Here is a 25824-nt window from a genome sequence, read left to right as displayed (position 1 = left end):
ATAAATAAATATAAAACATAGGGCGTAGAGTAGTGTAAAAGTTTGTTTAACTGACTTTCCAGCTCTGGATTCTAAGCCTTTTGAGCCTTAGAGACGTAGACTGAATAAAAAAGCTAGACTAGTACTGTGTAACCGCGAATGAGGTAGCGATAGCCCGACGTAACGATGAATAACATGACAATTACCATTATTTAGTCGTCAATATTTGTCTAAACCGATTAACAACATTTGTATAGGGCTACACAATACAACCTCATCACAGCGTCTTCGCCGGCGAAGACAAGGTCCCCGATTTCTAACGTCACCCGGACGAGGACTCACGCCAAGGCCTCGGGGGCGTACGGACTAACCAGTAGTCCAACAACTCCACCCATCCCAACGTCATCCTAAGCCGTGGTCCAAGCCTCACAGTAGGTGCCCTTATGAGGACGTTGCCCCCCGACCTCTCGAATTATTTCTTCGAGCCCTAAGGCTCACCCCCAGGCGGAGCTTCGCACTCGCCAACCCCCCCGGTAATGCTGTAGCAGCCAGTAGTCAATCCAAAACAACACACACAACAAAAAAAAGAATCAAGAGACTTGTCAAACGCGTATACCCGAAAGGGAAAAAACAACAAAAGAAATAATACTTACCTACGTATTAAATGTTATGTTTCATAATTTGCGTTCGCTACAACTTTTACACAGCAATTCAACATAAATGGCTTCCACACACCTTCAATACTAAATTTAAAACAGAAAACTAAATAAAAACTCGTAATATTCGCACTAAATTACTATCATAGAGGAAAAAGCTAAACTATGAGTATGACTAAGAAAAATAACTGTGTTTATATCTCTATCACTCTTCAGAGCTTTTCTATTCTTTATTCTTTATTCTTTATTTATTTGCATTCATGTCTTACATCATAACATATATAATATTACAATATTACAGCATGAAAGCCCCGTCAGGGCATTGTAAAATATAACATTTGTACATTATATATAAATCACGATTAAACTTCGTCATTATAATCGTCATATATTAATCAAAATTAATCGTCATTAAACTTCGATACATAGTTATTTTAAGTTACAATTTCAGTTACAACAGCTCTATACACCTAGCTTGCTCTAACAAGGTATAATTTTAATTATGCCAAGTCTCCTTATTCTTAGTCTGAGAGTATAATACCCGACAGCTGGTCGCGATAGCAATCGGGGTCGGGACGCCCCGCACACCCGCACAGCCCCGCCACCCAGTGCGGGATTGGGCACGCCGCACGTGACATGCGGGTTTGTGGGGTGTCCCCCACGCTCAGAACAAGTACTATTAGCAGGAGCCCTATTGTGACACTTACTGTTAGAGCGAGATAGCTAAATGCATTTAAGCTCTTATTAGAACGTGACAAAATGATTATGTTTTGTCCTTATCACCGTGGCCACTTTTTTTTGTTTGCCAAAATGTATTTGTACGTGAGTATTTGGCAAACAATGTGAAGTGTAGAAGGAATGACATTTCACAAGTAAGAAAATCTGCTTGAGCGAGAGGGACTGAGGGGGCCACGCTAGTTGCAAATCTGGACATATCTGTGCCCCCACGTGTCATACCTCGATTGATCGTATTACCTAAAAGGCTAGAACCCAGAGCTGCAAAGCCAGTTAAAAAAACCGGCCAAGTACGAATCAGACTCGCACACTGAGGGTTCCGTAGTACAATCGTATTTTATCGACATTTTGCACGATAAATCAAAAACTACTTACTAGATTCGTTCAAACCAATTTTCGGTGGAAGTTTGCATGGTAATGTACATCATATATTTTTTTTAGTTTTATCAGTCTCTTATTTTAGAAGTTTTTTTTTAAATAAAATATTATTGACTTTTTATAATGAAAATATTACAATAAAAGTTATAGCTAGCCTTATCTAATTACTATACAAATTATGCCCGCGTGGAACCAAGAATACTGACAGCATTTCCGCGCTGGACAGCCAGGCTGATCCGTCGCGCAAAAAATGAGCCAGCCCTTCTGTCACCAGATGAGGTTATTAATCGCGGTGAAATAAATAAATAAATAAACGTTTATTTCAGACCATTCATAGATCCATAGATTGTTAGTATGTTAGTTACAGTTTTTCCTTAAATGGTAAGTTAGTATTGTTAGTTCATTAGTGGGTAGGTACAATTAATTTTATTTTACTGACCCAATAGCTACCGCCACACAGTGGTGTAGTATGGGACAGTCAGGCCTGGCAGCAATTACCTTTAGGATGCCGTTGTCGCTGGTACGTAAGCGCTGCAGGAGAGATGTCGCTTTTTTGCGCATTATGGCAAAAAAGTCATTGGTGTGAGCGTCTGCAAACATTTTAGATGCGCTACAGCGCCACGGCAACCTCAACAGCATCCTAAAGGCGTTATTATATTGAACACGCAGGGCGCTGTAGGCTCGGCGTGTATATGTCACCCATAGTGCACCGGTATAGAAGGACTGACAGAACGCTTTAAATAAAGTTACTTTCACGTCTGCAGTGCACCGGGCAAACCTACGGGCGAGCATATTGCCTCTTACCGCCAACGCCCTGCGTTCTCGTTCAATATCCTCATCATCTCTTAGGTCACTCGTGACAATATGACCAAGATATTTAAATTTATCCACGACCTTCAGAGGTACACCACCGGGACATACGGGTGGAACATGGCGTGGCCGTATTTTCGGTGCCTTAAATACTAATAATTCACTCTTTTTTGAGTTATATTTTAGGCCATGTTCCTCCGCATATGTCTCGCAGATGGAAAGCAGCTTCCTAAGCCCTGCTATTGAAGGACTGAGCAGCACCATGTCGTCAGCATAGCTTATATTGTTGACACATATGTCATCGATGTGGCAGCCGACATGTGTGCCACTCAGTCGTTCAATAAGTTGATCAATATACAGGTTAAACAGCAAAGGAGAGCTTAAACCACCCTGCCTCACACCGCATTCCAGCCTGTATTCATCCGACAGAGCACCAACCCACCTCACCTGGTTACGCTGGTTAGCATACCAGTATTTCAGTATAGCCGTGTACTCCATCGGCACATCCGCATCCCTCAACTTGCCCCACAACACGTCATATGAGACTAGGTCAAAAGCTTTCGACAAATCGAGGAAGCACGCATACACCGGCGTCCGCCTCGCGGTGTAGTACTTGACAGTGTGTTTCAAGCAATAAATGGCGCTCTCCGTCGACACATTTGGTTTAAATCCAAATTGCGCATTATTTATTAATACGTATTTATTGAGACATTCATTTAACACACTGTCAAGTACCTTGGCTGCGGTGGTCGCAAGTGAAATGGGTCGGTAATTGCTCAAGTCGGATGTGTCCCCAGTCTTATTTTTGACAATGGGAACCACAATAGTCCTCATAAGCGGTTCAGGCAGGTAAGAGTGGCTCAAACACAAGCTGTAAAACAGTGAAAGGACTCGCGGAAGATGTATCCCAGCATGTTTGAAGTGTTCGATGCTGAGACCATCATGACTAGGTGATTTTCCTCTTACCATCTCATTAATTATTTTTTCTATATTCTTTGCAGGTATCTTTTCATTTCGTTCTGACATGATGGTCTCAGCTTCGTTCATATTCAAACCCGACACAAAATTTAAAGGTGACTTTACAGTGAAATGACTGCGGAATGCATCCGCAATGTCTTTGTGACCATAAGCACCCCCAACACTCACCAAACAAACAAATGTCTCGTAAAAAAAATTTAGCACTAAGTTAGAAGTAACAGCAGTGGCGTGCAGGTCATAGAGGCATAAATGCACTGCTTACCCTAGTTGTAATGGCTCAATGCATATTTTTCATTATGACCTGCCAGTAAATAGGTTCCTACCTAACTAATGCTTACCCTGGCTTCAAACACTGTGCACGCCACTGACTGTAACAGGGGGGGGGGGGGGGCACATTTCACCACTTTGGAAGTGTCTCTCAAAATTTATTGTTTTTTTTCCTATTTTTGTGTAAAAATCTTAATGCGGTTCACAGAATACTTACAAGTTACAACCTCGTTTCAACAGTATAGCATAGAGTAGTATTATATTAGGGTACTATAGTTTCGGTTAAAAGTGGCTGTATTATATTACAAAGTACTCTGTGGCTGTATGTAACATACGGACGGACAGACAGACACAAACATAACGAATCTATAAGGGACAAGCGTTCCGTTTTTAGCCATTCGACTACGGAAACGGAACCCTAAAAATGAAGTCAAACCTCAGAACAGAACAGAAAAGTTAGAAAATCACAGAAAAGAAAAGATAATTAAATAGAAAAATATGAAATTGAAGTGATTGATATTCGGTAGGAGGAAAAAACAAATATCTCTTTATAAAATAATACAAATGATATTTTGTCGTCATTATCTAGCTTCTTGGACAACATGTGTTGTTGATATGTTTATTAAACCAAGCACAAGTTGTAAGTGTGAAAAATGTGATTATGTTCGTTTGAGGTTAAGAGTTGGACGGTTTTACAAATTTAAACATGTCTTGCGATCAAATTAGTGCCACCTGGATCCAGCGACTCCCTGTGATTCATTTAATGTTGTCTGTTCTTTATCTGTCAAGGTTCTAGTAAATAGTGTCTACCAATAATATCTAACATCAATCTTCTTGGCTGAAGTTATTATGAAATTATTATTTTCAGTGTATCAGTCAAAAATGAACATAAAAACTACAGCAGAAGTTAGAAGTGAAGCTAAAAGAATAGTGTGGGTAGATCTAGAAATGACAGGTCTAGATATAGAGAAGGACCATATTCTGGAGATAGCCTGCCTGGTCACCGACGCGAGTCTGAACATTGTTGCAACAGGACCAAATATTATTATACATCAGCCTGATGACATATTGAACAATATGCACCAGTGGTGTATTACACAACATGGTGAGGTATTTGCAATTTTTTGTATATTTCGTACACAAGAAACAGCAAATTTCATCATCATCATTATATCAACCGATAGACGTCCACTGCTGGACGTCTCTTGTAGGAACTTCCACATGTTACAGTCATGAATCCACAGCTCCCTGTCACTTGTTTAATGTCGCCTGTCCACTAGGTGAACAGCTATAATTCACCAAAACATTTAAATCTGTAATCTACAATGTGCAGCTTGAAATTTGCACCTCCCGCCCTTCCACTACTAACCATGCAGGGAAAGCAAGCAATATGCACCACTACCACCCCATACCACACAAGTCTTCTAAACACAACATATTGTTTCACTACAACACCAGAGAATCTTTGGATCTACAGTGAATAAGGCATACAAAGTTTTAGTTTCTGCATAGTCTAAATATACAAAAGGAAAAGATGACTGACTGACTGACTGATCTATCAACACACAGCTCAAACTACTGGGCGGATGTGGCTGAAATTTGGCATGTAGATAGCTATTATGACTTAGGCATCCGTTAAGAAAGGATTTTTGAAATTTCCACCCCTAAGGGGTTGAAATAGGGGGTTGAAGTTTGTGTAGTCCACGCGGACGAAGTCGCGAGCATAAGCTAGTATAGTATAAAAAGCTAAATAGCAAATATTGATGATTATTTTCTGTGTTTTTTTAGACTGGCCTGACTGATGCAAGCCGAGAATCAAAAGTATCACTAAGTGACGCTGAAAATCAAATACTAAACTTTGTCAAGGTGCATGCACCTGAAAATAAATGCCCTTTGGGAGGTAACAGCGTGTATATGGACAGACTATTCCTTCGAAAATACATGCCTAACTTGAACAACTATTTACACTATAGAATCATAGATGTCAGTACATTGAAGGAATTGGCGAAAAGGTGGTATCCTAAGGAGTATTCAAGAACACCTCAGAAAAAATTCGAGCATAGATGTCTATGTGATATTTTGGAAAGTATTGAGGAGTTGAAGTATTATAAGCAGCATATTTTTAAAAGTGTGTAAAGTTGCGCTAATCTTAGGCCCGGTATCCACCAAAGTGGAGAAGGAGAGAGATATGTAAGGAGGGAGATATGTATAGCAGACCAGTCAGATTCTTCAAATCATCTCTTAAAAGTCCGACTGAACACAACTTTGCTTCAGTGGATACCGGGCATAAGGGTGCGTCTCCACTGAAGTGGAGTGGTGCGGAGATTTATGTTCTGGACCAAAGAGATATTTGGGAAATAACGTGAAAAATTATTATATTATCTAACAATAACCTGATTGGTCAAAAACACACATCTTCGGCTATGCTCTATTCCAATTCAGTGGAAACGCAACCTTATAGTGAGTGTTGAACACAGCTTAGCAACAGTACAGTTTGGAAATAGCCATACATATTTTATATGTATCATGCACTGGCAGTAAGGTATTTCTCATAATGATGAGCTTCTTCTATAAATGATTATATTTTGTCTTTCTGCTTTCTGCAATGTTTGTATGCAAAAGAATAAATAAAACACTGCAGAGCTTTTCGATCCATGTAATGTAAAGTTTTGATTGAGGCTAGTGAGGAGTTTTTCGTGGGTTTTCACAGTATCCAGAATGTAACCAGAACGCTCCCAAAAACATAGACAGGTGATTAATGATATGATACCACAAAATTTAGTACAAGGAATTTAGTTCCATTTACTCTGACATTATTGTATTTTGACATTCAAATTCTGTCATGTAAAATGTAACATCTCCCATCTGTGATGTAAAATCTCCTACGAAACACGTAGAGCTGGCACACCACCAGTTCAGTTACCAGTCTGTCTCAATACAAGGGATGTCCATGACAGACGCCACACGGTGAAGCATAAACTGCTTAATAAACTGGCACGGCTCTTTTGCGCCACATGTTAGCATAAAATCATCCCTTAACTTGTATGAATTAGGATCTAAGTAAAAATACATAGACCAAAACGTACCTAATTAATTGTCTATCTATGTGTCAAAATATAATGAAATGTAGTTAAGTTAAGTACCCTATCGAAAAATAAGTAATTGCATAATTTGTATTTTTAAGTAATTGCATAATATGTATTTTTAAGTAAATAACCAAAATGAACTTAAAGTTTATTTTTATCTTTTTAGTATCTTAATTTTTATGGTACTTTTGTCCGACACGGATACGCGAGCCCCATTGTAGCCTAAAGTATAATGTAAAATACTTATTGGAATGCAACAGATACAACTGAAGAAATATTGCTGCCTATATGACGTTTTGTCGGTCTCAACGACAGAGACAATACTCTACAAAATGGCTATCTCCTTCTAAAGATTGATGTACAATATTTCTTGCCGGGTACTATACGTGCTGGAAAGCCTTAAGTTATTATTTAGATCTCCAGTGCACAGTGGTGTTGGGCTCGATTCCTATTGGAATTTATTTATATTAATTATTTTTGACATTACAATTAAATTAAATTTACCAAGTCCTGTTGGTTTTCTTTACATTTACTGTTTTTGTTGTCCTGATATAAGCCCTTCATATGGCTATGATATAATATCTTAATATCACGAAAACGACTAATAATTATCGATTGTCAAAAGATTTCTATTCCTTGGTCGACTACTTCATCTCATAAGACATGAGGAACTTTCCAGGGTGTGTTCCTTAAACGTCTCATAGATGGCGCTGTTCATAGTTCATACCCTTCCAAGGAAAGTGATAGATTTGTAATGTAACAGAACATTGGACTTCTGTGTTACCTACTCTGGAAGCAGATTGTGATTATTTTGCGTTTGTAAAAACCTTGAAACAATGTGGAAAATATCACTTGGGTTGGTTTTGTAACGTGTTCCTTAAACGGCTTATAGATGGCGCTGTTCATGCCTTTCGAAGGAAAGTAGTTTAGACATTTGAAATAGCCTCAATAGATCAACGGTTAAAGGTGCGGACTGAAATTCGAAAGGTCGCCGGTTCATACCCCACCCGTTGCACTATTGTCGTTCCTACTCCTAGCACAAGCTTCACGCTTAATTGGAGAGGAAAAGGGAATGTTAGTCAAGGGCCATGGTTAAAATTCTTTAAAAAAAACTGCGGAAAATGTCACTTGTTTTTAGGTATAATCTCAAGGGCTGCTTTTCATAAGTAACTTCTACATATATTTGCTATCTACTATACTTTACTAGATGCTGCCCGTAACTTCGTTCGCTTGGATTTAGGTTTTTAAAAATACCATCATGGTCAACCCATGACCAGCTCACTAGTCACTACAGAACGCGGGGGTTTGCTCTCAAATGAGAAGGGGTTTGGCCATCCTCCACCACGCTGGCCTAGTGCAGATTGGCAGACTTCATATACCTTTGAGACCATTATGGAGAACTCTCACGCATGCAGGTGTCCGCACGATGTTTTCTAAGTAATATTTAATTACTTATAACGCACATAACTCCGAAAAGTTCTGTAACTTTAGTTTCTTTGTCTAGATAGAGAAGGAAAGGAGAGGATCTCCTGACGTCCGATTAGGAGACTCACGTCACTCACTCACTCACTCACAAAAATCCCATCGAATTTTTTTCGGGATAAAAGTAGGTAGCATTCTTTTCGCTTTATGAAATGGGCAATTCTACGATCTGGCTACGGCAGATACATTATGTTTGCTCAAACGCCCACAACCTTTGCAAATTGATTATGGGTTCACCGCGGATCAAAGGATTTTATACCTACTTGTCAGTAGGTAGGTAAGTAAGTATAATCTATCGGTGATCAGCGAGTTTTTCTTGTCCACTGAATATTTACGCAACATTAGATCAATTCACGTAAAACAGCTTTTATTTTATCCCACAGCTGGACAAAGGCTTCTTACCTATCAATAGAAAAGTGAGATCTGAGCTGAGAAAATCCAGGAGTCTCCACATACTCAGAATTTGCTGTTTACACATTCCTACCTCCGCACTTGGTCAGCGTGGTGAACAACAGCCTAAACCCTTCTCGTTCCGAGAAGATGCATGCCCAGAAGTGGGCTGACGATAAATTGAGATACTCATGATTTACGTGCCCTACCCTAGAATTTCTACCGAATTATTTTTTTAATAATTTCCCTCGGAATTAGCCTTAGGAGTCCGCGACAGGTTGAGATCGCAATCGGGGTATGAGGCGGGGGGATGCCCCGTATATCCGCACGTCACCCGCGCTCGCCCGCACCGGCTTAGCGCGGGGACGCGTGGCGTTCCCTCCCCGATTGCCATTTAAATCTTCACACACCTTTGAGAACATTATGGAGAACTCTCAGGCATGCAGGTTTCCTCACGATGTTTTCCTTTACCGTTATAAGCGAGTGATATTTAATTAGGTACCTAATTAAAACGCACATAACTCCGAAAAGTTAGAGGTGTGTGCCCGGGATCGAACCTCCGACCTCCAATTAGAAGGCGGACGCTCTAATCACTAGGCTATCACAGCTTAAATTTAAAATAGTAAATTTTGGTTTTTCATAAACGGTGTTTCGTTATAACAGTCTGAGCAAGTTCGCTCTATGGATGTCAACCCTAAGAAACAGGAGGAAAAGAGCCCGGGGACGCCTGTTGAATATAATATACCTAAGTCAGAACATTAACCTGATAAATGTAGGGTCAAATGCATTGTTAAATAGTTTTATTTCGTGTTTCAGGGAAATTTAATTTACCTAGTCTACCTATTTACCACTCATATTTCCTTTCGTAGATTTAATCTAACTTTGTAGATTATAATCAACTAGTTATTTAAGATCAAATCTCCGGAAAAGGGTTAGGGTTGTGCGTGTATACCTACCAAGACTACCTTACCTTAGGGTAGCCTCTATAGAGTCCATCATGTACCGTCTGGGGGCAATCAATAGCGCCCTAGAGTAGCTAGGTATAGGCGTGCCATCAAAGTGTACCTAATACCTACTTAGGAATAGGATCAACATCATCATCAACTTCAACCGATAGAGGTCCACAGCTGGACATAGGACTTGTAGAGACTTCTATACGCCACGGTCTTGCGCCGGCTGAATCGCGCGTCGCGGGTCACCCGCGCTCGCCCGCACCGGGTTAGCTCGGAGACTGTGCGGGTGTGCGGGGCGTTCCCTCCCCGATTGCCATCGCGAACTGTCGCGTACTATTAATGAAACCATTTCGTTCTAAGAAATATTAGGTTTATTTTCTGATAAATCGTAAGACCATTGGCATTATTGGTTTCATTTTAAAAAAAAACGTATTTTTCCAAAACAATTTTTTATGTCTAGTACGAAAAGAGTAAACAATTTATACATGTTACAGTTCCATAAGTTTTTCAGTAGTAACAACAAAATACTATGCTACGGATAAAGTTCTCAGGGTGTACAAAGTCTAAACTGCCTGGGTACAGTCGACTTTGCACACCATGAGAACTTAAGCAGCCTAGACACATTAAAAATAACCGTTAGTAGAATTTGTAACGCGTACAGTAACTTTGAAAATTCCGTAGGCAATTTAAAATTTCGGTTAATTTTGCACTCCATTTCAAAATTTTCCATATACTTACTTGACACAAAGTTACTTAATAAACAAAATAGTCTCTAACAGGTAGTAGGTATTATGGGATTTGTAAGAATGGAAAATTCCTCCAAAATTTTCTTGAGAACACCGCTTGAAAAGTACCCAACCAGAAAATTTCAAATATCTTGTCTCGCCTTATGCTGTCTCAGGCCAAGTATCGACTCCACTAGCAAAAAAAAATGGACTGGCAGAAGTTACCTACTTCCCAATAAAAAAATTACAGAAATTGACTTGCTGTGTTTAGACAGTGCAAGTGACTTGCCAGTTCTGACTTCTGCAAGTTTTATTGTTACAGTAGACACTTGGCCTTGGACTAGTACTTACAATATTTTATCCACAGATCTCTGTGCTAGTTCACTGATAATAAGTTAAATGCCCGCTCTTTACTGGCGCAACATCCGTGTGGATATTTCCTGAATCGCGCTAACAAAGTTTAAAACCTCGGATTTCGGAAGACTATAAACGGATGATTAATTCAGGGATGGTACACGGGCTTTGGCACTACGAATTGCGCGCTACTGAAAAGCGGGCATAACACATTAGCAAACCAAAATTTCGTGGTAGGTATCTACAGACATCTAATAGATTCCCAAGTTGTTAGCGAGGTATAGGTACTTATTTTGCATTTTCTTGTTACTTGGCAACCCATATTTTTGAGCAGAAATATTAAAACTATTATTGTAATCTAATGATATGCCTGCGATTGTTAAATTCGACCTGGCTTGACGCCTGAGAACAACCGGCAAAGTTTTACAAAGTTTCGGAAAGCTGTGAAGTATCTGCTATAACTACCTAGAACATTTAAGTAGGTATACGTCGGGATGTCTTACAAATTCTTGGCTAAAGTTGCGATCCCGTCGGAGAGAAGTTTACTATCGAACTTTTCTTAACTGACAAAGTACAGAGTTCTTAGGTTTATAGTATTTTTTTACAAAACTTCTAAAAGCATTTCCACGTTACCCTATACGATATACGTAAAATGTAATTGTGATATTACAAAGATAGATATTCCAAGTTACATTACAACTTTGCAATTCTTGTCAAATACTTAGGTATCTGTATTGTAAAGATATTCCAAAGTTACATTACAACTTTGCAATTCTTGTCAAATAGGTATCTGTTTTGTAAAGATATTCCAAGTTACATTACAACTATGCAATTCTAGTCAAATATGTATCTGGTACTGATAGTTCATACCTAGGTATATATCCCTACTTTTGGCGTTGTGCATTTGGTCGGAATGTGCCCGACTAGTTTTGAACCCGTTCGGGAAAAGACCAGCTCATGACTCATGAGTCATAATTCATGAGCTGGTTAGCGCGATGAGTTCCAAACCGAACTAACGTCTACGGACGACTCCGGAAGGATTCAAAACTAGTAGGACACAGTCCGACAAAATCCGCTTCAGTACTACAGCTGGTCTATATTTTTTTATATGTTGGTTGAACATTACTTGTGAAATGTTTCAGCTGAGAAAATCTCTACTTCTCTTCTCGTTGCGGACAATGTAAAAAGCACGTGCACAATATTTCATACATTTTACGGGCTCAAATATCGAATCGGATAATTTGGAAATGCTGTAAAGTACAGTCTATTATAAGAGCAGTAGTTGTACTCCCATTTACTATTAATTTAGGTACATTTTATTCGCGCTTTATATAGATTAACGTTATTAAACATTTCTTACAAGTTTACAACTAGGTATAAAGAGATATCAACTTCTATAGAGTAGAAAATGGATCGATCACAACTATATCATATCGGTTCTTAGATAAATCGGAAAAGTTAGGTAGGTACTTTTTATAAATTTAATGATTAGCTCCTCGCCTGAATAATAGATATTCAGGTATTATTCGCGTTCTTATGTCTTTCAATTAATTTAAAAGTCCGCTCGAATAAGGTAAGTAACAAGTATATTGCAATGCTCCAAGTAAGAAAATACCTGTTCGATCCGACATTTAAACCAAGGATTGCTTATTAGATATTTAGATATAGCACAATTGAATATGTAGGTAGGTACGTAGAACTATTTTACTGGCACTAGTAACCTTTTACAGGGCGAACAAATACCTACCTATATATAAGTTGAAAAAACTAGAACTAACGTGTGCTAACGTGTAGTCTAGACCGCGCGTCTTTTCACAAAAATTTCGGGTTTCATTGGTAACATTGTGATTTCAAACAAAGCTCGAGAGTCCGTAGAAATTTGGTGCTTGATAAAATATGAGTCTTTTTTTTAAAGTTTCAGATTTTTTTAACGCGGAAATTTTTAACGCATTGCATATAAAACTATTGTGACTGAAAAATCCTGCCAGGATCAGTTTTAGGTTATTTTCGAAACAATGTCATAAAAGTTACTCTATTATAAAGACGAATAAAAATAGTGCCGTGCCGTAGTCGTAGTCGCGATCGTGAACCTGATACGGATCATCTGAGGGATGGCAATGCAAGATCTAGGTACTAACTAGCTCTTAACATCTAAGTTATCAACCTCTTAAAAATTTCCTACGGACTCTCGAAAGCATACCGATCGCAGTTATAAGAGTTTCCTAGCCCCAATTACAGAATTAATGCTGCATAAAAACCGGCCAAATGCGAGTTGGAGTCTCACATGAAGTGTTCCGTACCATCGTAGAAGATGTACTGTTTAAATTTCTTCTAATTTACATGGCAGCCATTTCGGAATTGCCATATAGGTTTTTTACTATTTGTTGTTATAGTGGCAATAGTTGAAATGTGTATCACACTCGGTGCAAATTTCAACTCTCTACCTATCGGTTCATGACCCGGGTTCATGAGATATAGACCGCTGACAGACGGACAGCGGGGGCTTAGTAATAGAATCCTAAAAACGGAATTCTTTGATAAATATTCGCATCGTTCAAAATGCATATTTGTGAAATCTAAAAATTCATAATGCATTAAATTTATATAGACTACCTTCTTGACGGTAAAACTCCAGAAAAAATATTCGATATTTCCAAAGATACTCGAACCATATAAAATTGTTATCAGTTCAATAAAATTTGAATAAAACAATAACAGTCAACCCGTAGATAATTTGTACAACTAACATTAATTCAGCTGTAGTCTGAATACAATATCACGTACATATAATGTATTAAGAAAGTAATTGTAAAGATAAAAATATCTATCTATGATAATTTAACCATATTGGTAGGTACTTAGGTATACTATTTTTTCATTTCAAAGTGTTATTATAAAACTAAGAAAACAAGATAAAAATGTTTAAGAATTTAACATTAGTTACTGAAATTGTTTGGATTGTTAATAATTGTTAAAGATTCATTGTTAATTCTATTAATTAAATAGTATAATAAAAATCCTTTATAACATAGATAATAGGTACCTACGATAGAAATATAATTTGTTACAGTTTTAAACAAGATCAGCTCTAATAGGAGGTAACTTCTACATTTAATATTTATACATTTATTCTAATACATTTATGTTTTAACTACTTATTTGATACACGAATACATTTAAGTTCGATTTATCTACACAATGGGGCCGATTCTCTAGTACACAATCTCTAAACTAAACTAAATTAATTGGTCTAAATCTAGTGCTCTCCTTTTCCGCAAGCAACATTATGAAAGGGATAGCAATAGATTTAGACATGCCATTTTAGTTTAGTTTAGAGATTGTGTACAACGGAATTAGCCACAATGGCCTCAATTCTCTAGTCTCTCTCTAAACTAAATTTAGAGTATCTGCATCCTTTTCTTTTTACTAATGCTAAAAAAGGAACGGAACATGACTTTCACATTTAAAGACTCTAAATTTTAGTGCACAATACAAATTTAAACAGTAGGTTCGCGAGTGCGTGCTAAAATCACGGGTTTTACCATCTAAAAATTAAATTTAGAACTGTCAAACTGTGTCTGTCCTTTTCATATTACATTTGTAAGAAGAGCATGCGAATACTCTAAAATTAGGTTGTGCTCAGAATCGGTGCCAATATCTACCTATATCTATGTAAACATGTCTTTATTATAATAATCTTTCAATAAGTATATCAATATTTCTAGTACGATATTAAAAACGTACCTAATAATTGTCGAAACAGTTGAAAGTTTAGTCGTTGAGTAAAAAATAAGAAGACAAAAGTGTTCGCAAGTATTCCTTAAGTTAAATAAGTATCTATCAGTTAAAAATAGGTACAGTAGGTAATAAAGAAATATCAAATTTCGGAACGATGTCTACTATGTTACCTGCGAGACGATATCAATTAGAACATTTCAAATGCAGCGGCTCAGCCACTGAAGTCTTGCACTCCAAACTTTGCCTAAACAGATTCAGTATCACATACGGCCGGGCAGTTATTCGCGTACGAACACAAATTCGTTGTAGTGGTTCCAGCGATTCTCTTCGGAATCGACTCCGGGCTTGAGCTCAGCGGCCCCGCCGGCCGTACCGCTTCCACAGCTGGCCGTCAGTTTGAACCCCTGCTCTTGTAAATTATCAAACGCCTGCTCGATGAACGAATGTTTAAGGAAGAATCGGGACGTGTACCTGTCGGCCAGACCGTGGTCAGGATCTCGGGATTCGTTTAAGGTCTCCCCGAAAACGTCCCGGCACAGCGTCACTTTCCCGCACACCAGAATCCGGGACAACTTGCGGAATTTCACATCTGCGAGGCCGTCGCGCCCGAAGGCGAAGCTTCCGCGGTATCCAACGGTGATACAGCCTTTTTCGCGATTAGGCGGCCGCGGATCGGCATCTCGAACCGCGTTTTCTAGTCCGACAAGTCTGTAATGCCTAGCTTCGCGCGCTAAGCGTTTGTGCTCGCGAAAACACTCTGGCAAGACGAGGCCGCCGTCTCGGAGATAGTCGAGGACGTATCTAAAGAGGACGCCGTCGCGGTCGAAGAAGATGCGTCCGCGGGCGTCGCGCGGATGGTCGGGGTCGCGCAGCGCAACGGCCGGTAGCGAGTCCGGCTCGCGCAACAGCGTGTCGCGCGTGGTGGCGTAGTGCACGCCGCCGACGTTCAGCTCGAGGACCTCGCACGGCGCGTCCGCCATGGCTGGAGACCGAGGGCGCAGTGCCGCGACTGCGCGCCCCTCTGACCCACTTTCCCGAGCCGCCCGCACCCGCGCCCTCCCATCAATAGCACACGCCCGGGTTACTGACTTGGACGTAATCATTTCCTACCCCTTCGTTCCGAACTCGTCGTAAGAGCCTTCGCTGACCTTCAAGGTCGACAGCTATTATCAGATAACAGATGGTTTATTATTTCCGAAAACTTTGAGAAGTTGCGACACATGCCGGCCACTGTTTACAGGAGAACTCTGTGACTATGCACTGAATCAACAATTTACAACACGATGTTTACTCAACGAGCTTTTGTTTTCGTCTTTCGGAGTTGGCAAATTTAACGCTTTTCCTTTTATTTCAGGGAGGCGGGAGCTGAATGTATAAAAATAGCTTTCAAACTTTAAGGTTTAATTTAAAACCGCTTTAATTATTTCCTATCGTCATTAACGAAATTTAAACAGGAATTCTGCGCATTTCGTATAATTCGAGTAGATTCGGTTTCGAATAAATTAATTTCCTTTAACAAACGTAATTAACTTCTCGGAAACCTCACATCTATTTTTTTGTCGTAACACAAAATTCGATTATCGATACCTAACGAATATCTATCTCACATACCATCAGGAAAACAATTTCCTTCATTTGCATATTGAGGGTAGAACGTGAAAGCCGGTTTTTTAAAATAAAAGAAAATAAAAATAACGACCGCGGTCAATGCTCTCACAAAAATTTGTTTAGACTGTTTAGAACTTTTCCGTGAAGTTTTGAAACCTAGTTTTTCACTGCGCAGTTTCACGAAATATTGCAAGTAAGGTTATAAGAACACTTCATAAAGAGCAAGATCCCATTGCTGCTGCCAGACCTTCCTTATTTTCTGAGAAACAAAGTATGTGGGGTAGAGTAGTGTTAGTGTATTATTAACGTACGCATGTCTGCTAGCTTGTGCTATGGGTCACTTTATAGGGATCAACTACTGTAAGAACATATTAAAAAAATATATTCACTTTTCAAAAGTCTGACTGCTGATTTTCATCTATGTTTTACAGCAGACACTTCCTGTCGGCGGTAATTTCCGCCAGACGCTTTAAAGCTCGCAAAAATAAAATAGTTTTTCTTACTTAAAGTTTGAATCGTAATTTTTATATTATGATACTCAGGAAATACACATAAAAATCAGCACTGAGACATTAAGAAAAGTGAGTAATATTTTTACGTGCCTTTAGCAACTGATATTTTTAAATTGATTGATATCTCTAAATAATAATTAAACTGAAATAATTGAAATACACATAAAAATCAGCACTGAGACATTAAGAAAAGTGAGTAATATTTTTACGTGCCTTTAGCAACTGATATTTTTAAATTGATTGATATCTCTAAATAATAATTAAATTGAAATAGTTTTATAGACCCATACCGATTCGTATGCGGCATCTAAGAGACTCCAGACATACTTAATACATATTGAAACAAACGTATTGTTACTTTTGCTCCAGACTCCAGACAGACTTTAGAAGAAAATAACCTGAGTAGGTATACGTCTTCACATATTCATTATATCATATATACGAGCAAAGGGTCTTTTATTATAAGCTTGGGGACTGGAAGTTTCAATTTTATCTCGAAAGGACGCAGAGTATGACAAAAAAACCCGACCTTTTTCATGCAAATAAGATAATGAAACAAAAAAATCTACTTTTAACAATCTGTATTCAGATAAAAGAAATACATACTGCTAAACAAGCGTAATATCGGGTGGGTAAAATATCACATTGGGGACTTTAAAAGTGATATTAATGTCAGCTATTACTAACTAGAAATACTAAGCTACAAACGTAGAAAAATTCAGGAGTACCTAAACAGTCCGAGTATCTAATAGTTTTTATTTAGTCGTGTCGAAAAAGACGACTTCGTAGTCGTCGACATTTTATAATGTTGATGTGATACTTGCGTAAACTGCGGCCATAATAAAATTTGAAATAGCCAGAAAAACAGTAAAACTGGGCTTACCTTTGATGTAGTCTTGATACCCCAGAATCACTTACATAAACATAAAATTAAGACCTTTAAAATGATAAAAATGACTTTTTAGGATAATTTTATAAAAATTCTACTGCTTCTACTTAATCGATACTAAGACACTCATACGACTCATAAACAGTCTAGTTTTTAAGCAATTCGAGAAGCAATCTTATATCCGCCAAGCTTCAATCTTTAACGGGATCATAATTCATGATCTCGTTAAATGATGATGATGAGCTATGCTGGTAAATAGTTGTCAGCTAGTTTTACAGCAAGAAGCAATTTTTACAGCTCCTTTACGAGCAACTTTAGATTAGCACGGAAAACTAATTATCCCGTTTAATATCGAAGCTGGTATAGGTATATTCGGATATATCCTTCTGGTTCTTGAACTCTGCTTTGTCGATTTGGCTACTAGGGCTGCCAGTTGTCCTCAGCCATTGCATCCTGGAGAAAGATACAAAAATTACAAACTAATGAACGAACAGTCAGACATGTTTTTAAATTCAAAAATTTGAAAGGGTTTGTTCACAGATTTTAATGCCCTTCCGGCGTCCGTATTTCCCGTCGAGTATACCCTAAATACCTTCAAGGCAAGAGTGAATATTCTAGGTAAGCGCGATTCAGCCTAGACCTCATTTTTGCTTTTTATTAGGCATGATTGTCGTCCCAAGCCTATCTCAAAATTGCGATAGCTTACTCTTGAGTAAGCAAAAAGTTTATGTGGACAAGGCTGAGCCTAAATACTTTTTAATGAATATAACTGGTACAGTTTGGTGGAAAATTACCTACTGGGTGTTCACAAGTCATAACTTTCGTTTAATTTTATGTCAGATAAAATGCAGGAGAAAGTAAGAACTTCATTATTACTTGAAAAGATTCTATTACCTATAATTCCCTGCATCCCTCTTTAAACAGGTCAGGTCATTGCGAACTTTTAACGAGCGCCGTATAACTTGCATTCTTTAACTCAATTAAGTTACGACTTAGGATGGAGACTCGTCCGAAGTTCTCATTAGCTTCGAGATAGATGTTTGTCATTAAGCTTGAGCTCACACTAGGGAGGCACAAAAAGTTTATAGTCAAGGGAATATAAATGTTGTCTTGTAGGTACTAAGGACCTTAGCAGACACGATGATTTTAGGCATCAGCAATCGGCGATTTAGTTATTTTTCGGAAGCTCGATTACAGAGTAAATTCATGTAGCTCGATGCCGCGATTGGACGCTCCACTCAGCACATATACCTACAATCTTACACATATACGAGTACATACTCACACATTGTTTCATGAAAAACGGTATGGCGATATTTTATAATTCAACATGTCTGTGCTTGAAATTAGTCTTCGAATAGTACGTGTTGCCAGTGATGACATACCTATGGATCCGATACATCGCCACTTACAATACGCCTCAAAAGAAAGCTCAGAGTCACTCAACGGGCGATGGAGAAAGCTATCATTGGAGTTTCAAATGTGATCAAATCAGAAATAAGGAGATCCGTAATACCGTTATAAAACCAGAGTAATACATAGCTAAGCTGGTTGTAAAGCTGAAGTGGCAATGGGCAGGGCATATAGTTCAAAAACCGGTAGACGTTGGGGGTCCCAAGGTGCTAGAATGACGGCATCGCACTGTAAAGCGCAGCGTTGGAATACTCCCGCTAGCTGGACAGACGACATAAAACGAGTCGCAGCGAGCTGCTGGATTCAGGCAGCGCAAGACCGTAGCGTGTTGAGCGTGTTGGCACGAGAGTTTCAAGAGAATTTGTAAATCGTGAGGTTTCCGGCATTGTTAATGGTGAAATATTATTGTAGGTATCAAGCATAGACTACATCATTGAACTCCGGGTCCTAAAACTCCTCAATCGTGTTTTGTCTTATGAACTTTAATGATACCTACACATTATTTCACCAAAAAACTGGTATGGCAACGTTTTGTCGCGCAATATTATGTCGTCTGTGTGTTCTAAAGTTTACGACGAAGACTCGCCCAAAGTTCTCATTAGCCTTGAGATAGACGTGAGGCGTAATGCCCGCCATTAAGGCGTTTTCATTATGAAAGAGGGTGCGGCGAGGGCAAGAGAATTCGTTTTCTATTACGCGCAAGGACGAAAAAGTCTCAAGCAGATTCAATTTAAGTATAAATTGGACTTGAAGTAGTTATATAAGAAATTGGACAACTAAAACTACAACCAAACAGAAACGAATTACAAAAATCTTTTGATTCATTAAAATATTAGCTGACGCCTTTATTAGCTCTGGTGGTTTTTTGTGGAAATCTTTTCTTAGTAAGAGTCCACGTTATAGAGGAAAAATTTAAAGTTACTCGATCTCTCAATGATTTGAGTCTATCCATACTAATATTATAAATGCGAAAGTGTGTGTGTGTCTGCTTGTCTGTCTGCTAGCATTTCACGGCCCATCCGTTCAACCGATTTTGACGACATTAGGTTTAGAGATAGCTTGGATCCCGAGGAAGGACATAGGCTACTTTATATCCCGGAAAATCAAAGACTTCCAATGGGATTTTTAAAAAACCTAAATCTACGCGAACAAAGTACTAGTCTAGTTGTGTATAAACTATAAACGGCCTTTAGTTTTTCGATTAAACGGCACAATCCAACTAAAATATTATAATCAACTTATCCATCTGATTATTTCAGTTAAATCATCGCGGTGGTAACAAGGCTGTAAGACGCTTACAATAACTCGTTAATGGCGCCGTAATGCTAATGTTATGGTCACTAAAGCATTATACTAACTTTCATCATCATCAAACTTAACAGCTGTCTAGAATTATCTACAATATACGATCCGAAATTATTTTTTATTTTGGACATGAACATTACTTTTATCTTATCCACGTCTTCAATCCACTTTGATAGTTACATTTTCCAGAAAATTTCTCCCAACCTCTATAGTTTCCGCCCAATCAATTCTCGGTACGCTCATATTTTTAACCGACTTTTTAACCGTTTACTTAACTTAACCGTTCCGTACCTCAAAAGGAAAAACGGAACCCTATAGAATCACTTTGTTGTCTGTCTGTCTGTCAAGAAACCTTGAGGGTACTTCCCATTGGCCTAGAATCATGAAATTTGGCAGGAAGGTAGGTCTTATAGCAGACATGAGGGGAAAAATCTAAAAGCCCGTGAATTTGTGGTTACATCACAAAAAAAATATGTTCATGAACAAATATTGCTATTTTCAACTTTCAAATTAAGATTACTATACCAAGTGGGATATCACATGAAAGGGCTTTACTTGTACATTCTAAAACAGATTTTTATTTATTTTTAGGCACTACTAGTTTTTGATTTATCGTGCAAAATGTCGTTAAATACGGAACCCTCAGTGCGCAAGTCCGACTCGCACTTGGCCATAAATAGCTACAGTTTAAAATTTTCCAACTGCAACGTATTTTCAATAGTCATTTATGCATGAAAACCCGCCTGAATAGATTCAGCAAAGCTGCTTTCATTTCAGCTCCTCATTAGAGAAAAGCGGATGCACGCGAATAGATTTGAAATGTTTGACCTAGACCAGCCCGCTCGGTATCGTTAGGCTACTTTGCAGTTTGTATACATATGCGACCTAGAATCTTTTCGCAATATTGCCATTTATTCACACCAGAGTTTAAAAATTTAGATACGGTGATAATGCTTTCGGATAAAAAAGGGGTGAAAAGGGTAGCCGGATGTTTAAAATTTTCAAATCTGCGGAACATATATTTGAAGAGGTCTTTTAAAGGAAGTATTATGGCGCATATTTTTAGTACACCACCGTAGTACCATTACTGTTTACACTAAGATGGAGGATAATTTAAAAAAAAACTGCAATCCAATTGTGTCCTCGTCCTAGATCGCGACACTTGAAAGTTAGCATGAAAAATCTTACGTTGTCAGAATTAAAAGCCAAATTATCCGAATGACCAGAAAATTTAATCCATATCCATGCCCCGGAGCTGTCCCGGAGCGATTTCAACAAAGAACTTTTCTCAGTAAGCAATTATCGTAAAGCATATTATGAAGCAATCTAGACTGTGGTGCGCCACAAATCTGTTTTATCGGTCAGAATTAGAATTATAGTTCTACTTTTCTAGCTATGGGGGATCGTCCATTTAGAATAATTATATAAATAGTATCCTGAAATTATTAATGTCAGTCCCATGACGATAGAAGAATTGAGTATGACTTCCTTCACATGCGTCTGAGTTCCATGTCCTTCGTGTGACTCCCTTGAGAGACATGAACAAAGCATTTGTTAATGCATTAGCATTAGCACTCCCATTAGCGTTGATTAAATTCTTAATGAGCATAAATGCTTCTCTACATTTTCACGAGTCTCGTTTGACAGAACCTGCAGTTTTCTGCCGATAAAGAAATATCAGTTTCGTATAGACAATAATAAGCTAAGCTGATACCTAGTTCTATGGACAAATGTGACACAAACTGCTTTCAGAATTGCCCCAGCTTCTTTTTCCGGTATTAACTTTCGTAGCCTTTGTTCTGATTTTCGGTATCATTTTTAATGGCGGGGCTTCATTAGCTGGTTACGGCCAATATTCGCCGTAGCCCGCTAATGAAGCCCTGCCATTCGTCGCATCGCGGCACTGCCCACTGGCGGTAACGGGCGCACATCAAAGGGTTTTGTCGCGACAACATGCGCTTGCGTGGCTACACTGAGATGTAGACAAGAACATCGTGTAACAGTTGACGATATTCTAAATAATATCTGTCCCGGCTGTACTCACGTGTGTAGTCGACGTTAGCCCGACTAGTTTCGAACCCATACGGGGTCCTTTTTCAAGGGAGTCCGTTCGCGCACGCGCCGCGGTTTTGACCAAAACCGCGGCGCGTGCGCGAACGGAGATATTATTTAGAATGGAAATCACTCACGGTAGTTTAAATGCTAAAAAAGTTGACGATATTTTTGGCGCCACAACGCGACACGACTATTCGCCCGTTAATGAAGCCCCACCACAATATGCACTGCCAGAATATGAAATGCCATTCCGTCTTCTGTTATCCGCGTCAATTACAATATCGGAACTTTCAAAAGAATGTCTCCTTAGTTAGGAACAACTCTGACCTCTAAGATCGAAGTTTCACAGCTACAATTTCACTATTGCAATCACCGCTGACAGGCTAATATTATATTCTTTCACTATTGGCTAAAATCTTACTAAAATGATAAGTACCTACATATTATATTGTTACGGCTATACTCACGTATTTAGTCAACGTAAGGCCGATTACTTTCGAACCCATCTGGGGTCATTTTTCTGCGAGCCGCGCTTATTAAAATTGATAGTTGCAGCAAAGCAAGAATAGCATAATCGCAGCCAATTACAAAATTGAGATTATCGCAATATTATAATCATAAGTCACAATATCCGTGCTAACCAGACTAGGTAATTATTTTTCTTAAAATTGTAAAAGGCCTTCGGTCTTTTCAATTTAATGTTTGTAATAAATAACCCAACGGAAAATACGCTCAAACTCCCAGAAACAAATTACTGCGATTTCTCGTAAAAGTCTACCCGTAAAAAGTCAAAAACTGAAACGTGCGACTTTCAATGGGCCAAATGATTCCATCGAAGTGCCGTTCTATTCAGTGTAGCTTCATTTCGAGCTATCGTCAGAGGCACACGGATGTTTAATCAAAAGAGTAGGTATACGTCCTATGCCACGCTCGTTCAGTGTTATTGCCTTCTGTGCACTGGCATGTATATAATGTACAATGTACATTGTGCCGATTCGAAGGACTCTGCTGAACGTACCGGGAATTAAAATTGACACTGTAAATTTTATCGTAATCTCGCGTCCGAGCGTCTCGGAAATCGCAAGTCCAGCATACTTGTATTAGTAGAGGTCAGTGGTTCTGTGTGACCTACAGTCAGCTTTTGTATTAAGAAATTTGTGATTAGTGAATTGCTCTGGTTTATCCTTCACAAGTTTTTTAATACGACTTCAGGCCAAGTTGAGGTGTTCTTTGGCTCTCATTAGTGTCTAGCTACACTTAATATAATATGTGTTTTTATAATAAGTCCACAAAACTAATTTATTACACAAATTAATTTATTACATAAACACATAATTGTTTGGAGTCAAGGCTTAATCTATTGAAAATATCTGTTATAAATTGAGTCCACTAGATGAAGATTTATTTATTATTATAATAAATTTTTTTATTATCAGAATTTTATTATGGAATGAAAGCAATGATGTGTTTGAAATTGTTTGAAAAGGGCCTACCAAGACCCAGAGAGACGGAGGGTTTGAATTGTGCCGGTTCAGTAATTTTTTTATATCTATGTATTTTAAAATATTTGTATCTATGATGGAAGCAATTACACAGGACTTTTTTTTTTGTTTTTTGGGGAGAAAGCTTCTAAAGATACCCGATGTTCTGGGAAAGGACATCGAGTTATGTATGATTTCTACCTACTAAAACCCCCTCGGTGGCCACCCTCAGCACTTATTGGGAGGCTCTGAGATCTCTCAAGAACACATTGGTGCCCCCCTTGCGCAACGCCCTTAGGGCCCTAGCGAAGATAGCCCTCTGTTTCACTCGTTAATCGCTATGAGGTATGGCAGCTAGCTGTGGCACAAGCTTCCCAAGGTCACATATGAGATGAAAAAGTGTAAGTGAATGGCTGGAGCCCGCACTACAATAGCTCGCGAGTCGCGACCCTGAGGTCTCTTCTCCCTAAAAAATATCCACGGGACTGCATTATCAGGACTGCTTAGGGTGATAATACCACTGTTGGAGCCTGCCACCAGATCAGACTTGTATCAATTTAGAACGAATAATTTCTTAATTGATCCCGCCAGGAACAGAACACCTTACACAATAATATAAGACTACATCTCTCACCACGTCATGGTGGTTGGCAAACTTAAAGTTGAAATAAAAAGCAGTCTAATACTGCCATCATTTTGTTAAAAAGGTGCTAACCCCAAATATTGTTTGAGTTATTACCACAAAATGAGGAAATTTTGAATAATTGATTTTTGTAAAAAAATATGCTTTGCAGATAAGTTTTCAGTTTGGTCTTAGATAGCATACTACTTTAGAGACATGAGTTTTTCTAAATGTTTTTTTTTGGCCTCAAAAAATGCCTTTTGGGGTTAGCTAATTTTTAGCAAAAGGATGATGGAATACAGCAACTTACATAGAATCCACTTTGTCTGAGGGTCCTTGCATCTGCCCTTCTACAGTTCCACGGGATGTGTTCCTACACCATCCCTTGAGATCTAACTTGTCTGCTTGAGATTTTGTGTACTGCAAAATAAAAGACTTATAAATATCTAGATATTTTAGATATTGCATGACTGAAGTGGTGTGTATTGCTGCTTTTCCTGCATGTATAATAGAGGAAGCGCAGGCATTGCAGATTCTGTAAGTTTTTTTTGTATTATACTTATCTGATTTAGCAGAACTTAGCTAATTCAGCTTGTAGGGAAGTGGTGATATTTGCTTGGGCATGAATTTCTAACTTTTCTGTAGGTATGTTTAATGCAATTAACATCACAGTGAAGGAAAATAACAGGAGGAAACCTGCATGCCTGAGAGTTCTCCATTATGTTATCAAAAGTGTCCAATCCACACTTGGCCAGTGTGGTGGGTTATAACTTATAACCTAACCCTTCTCATTCTGAGAGGAGTTAAAAATGAATTAACTAGGTACATACAAAAGTTATACATTAAATGAATGGAACAAGTCATATCATTTTGGTTCACACACATTTAAGTTGCACGTTTTACACTCCGATCATCAGCAGGAAGGTCTTTATAAATAGCTCTTATTGCAATTTATACCTTCCGGAAGAATACTCCTTGAACCCGGCCAAACACTTCGAAATCGACACTCTTCAGCGTCATGGAGACAGCAGCCGTGCTGCAATTAACCTTTAAACAACCGGCGATTGTTGTTAAAAGTAACAAGCGAATCATTTATTTATGTGTTAGGAATTCAAATAAAAATAAATTAAAAGCGAATTTACAACTCCACTTCTTTTTAAATTTTTTAACGATTTGACAAACGTAGTTATTATATTCTCTTTGTTGACAACACAGACCAATAACATATTAGTTGACAATTTCATTGACTTTGACTTGACTAATGACTTATATGACAATTGTGTTTACAAAGACGGCTAGTTTTATTTAAAGCCACTATCAAGAGAAGAAGAACAGAACAGAAACTGTTTTTAAAGAAATAATTTTATTCTTTTAAGATCAAATTATATTTAAACTTTCAGTTTTTGAT

At 38.4% G+C, this 25824-nt stretch overlaps 3 protein-coding genes across 4 annotated transcripts; 1 reads left to right on the top strand and 2 right to left on the bottom strand.

Moving 5' to 3' along the window:
• The first annotated feature begins 4124 nt into the window (after positions 1–4124).
• LOC117986271 (oligoribonuclease, mitochondrial) lies at positions 4125–7397 on the top strand. 2 transcript variants are annotated; one of them, XM_069501695.1, is made up of 3 exons: positions 4125–4326; positions 4672–4913; positions 5592–7397. In XM_069501695.1, the coding sequence occupies exons 2-3, from the start codon at positions 4686–4688 to the stop codon at positions 5937–5939; spliced, it is 576 nt and encodes a 191-aa protein (XP_069357796.1). In that variant the 5' UTR covers positions 4125–4326; positions 4672–4685; the 3' UTR covers positions 5940–7397. The 2 variants fall into 2 exon arrangements, with proteins under 2 accessions (XP_069357796.1, XP_034828995.1); XM_034973104.2 differs by having other exon boundaries at positions 4130–4443.
• Positions 7398–12099: 4702 nt separating this feature from the next.
• Ktl (BTB/POZ domain-containing protein Ktl) lies at positions 12100–16730 on the bottom strand. The gene is made up of 2 exons (XM_034973100.2): positions 14143–16730; positions 12100–14017 (listed from the first exon to the last, which is right to left on the bottom strand). Exon 1 carries the CDS (start codon positions 15632–15634, stop codon positions 14810–14812), a length of 825 nt encoding a protein of 274 aa, XP_034828991.1. The 5' UTR covers positions 15635–16730; the 3' UTR covers positions 12100–14017; positions 14143–14809.
• A 559-nt stretch (positions 16731–17289) lies between these two features.
• Positions 17290–25610, bottom strand: LOC117986667 (acylphosphatase-2-like). Its single transcript, XM_034973541.2, has 3 exons — positions 25374–25610; positions 24727–24836; positions 17290–17993 (listed from the first exon to the last, which is right to left on the bottom strand). Exons 1-3 carry the CDS (start codon positions 25506–25508, stop codon positions 17873–17875), a joined length of 366 nt encoding a protein of 121 aa, XP_034829432.1. The 5' UTR covers positions 25509–25610; the 3' UTR covers positions 17290–17872.
• Between the last annotated feature and the right edge of the window lie 214 nt (positions 25611–25824).

The sequence above is a fragment of the Maniola hyperantus genome, chromosome 11 (assembly GCF_902806685.2).
Source record: "Maniola hyperantus chromosome 11, iAphHyp1.2, whole genome shotgun sequence".
Taxonomy (NCBI): Eukaryota; Metazoa; Arthropoda; class Insecta; order Lepidoptera; family Nymphalidae; genus Maniola; species Maniola hyperantus.
Note: the sequence above shows the minus strand (reverse complement) of the source record. Positions and strands in the feature narration are given on the sequence as shown.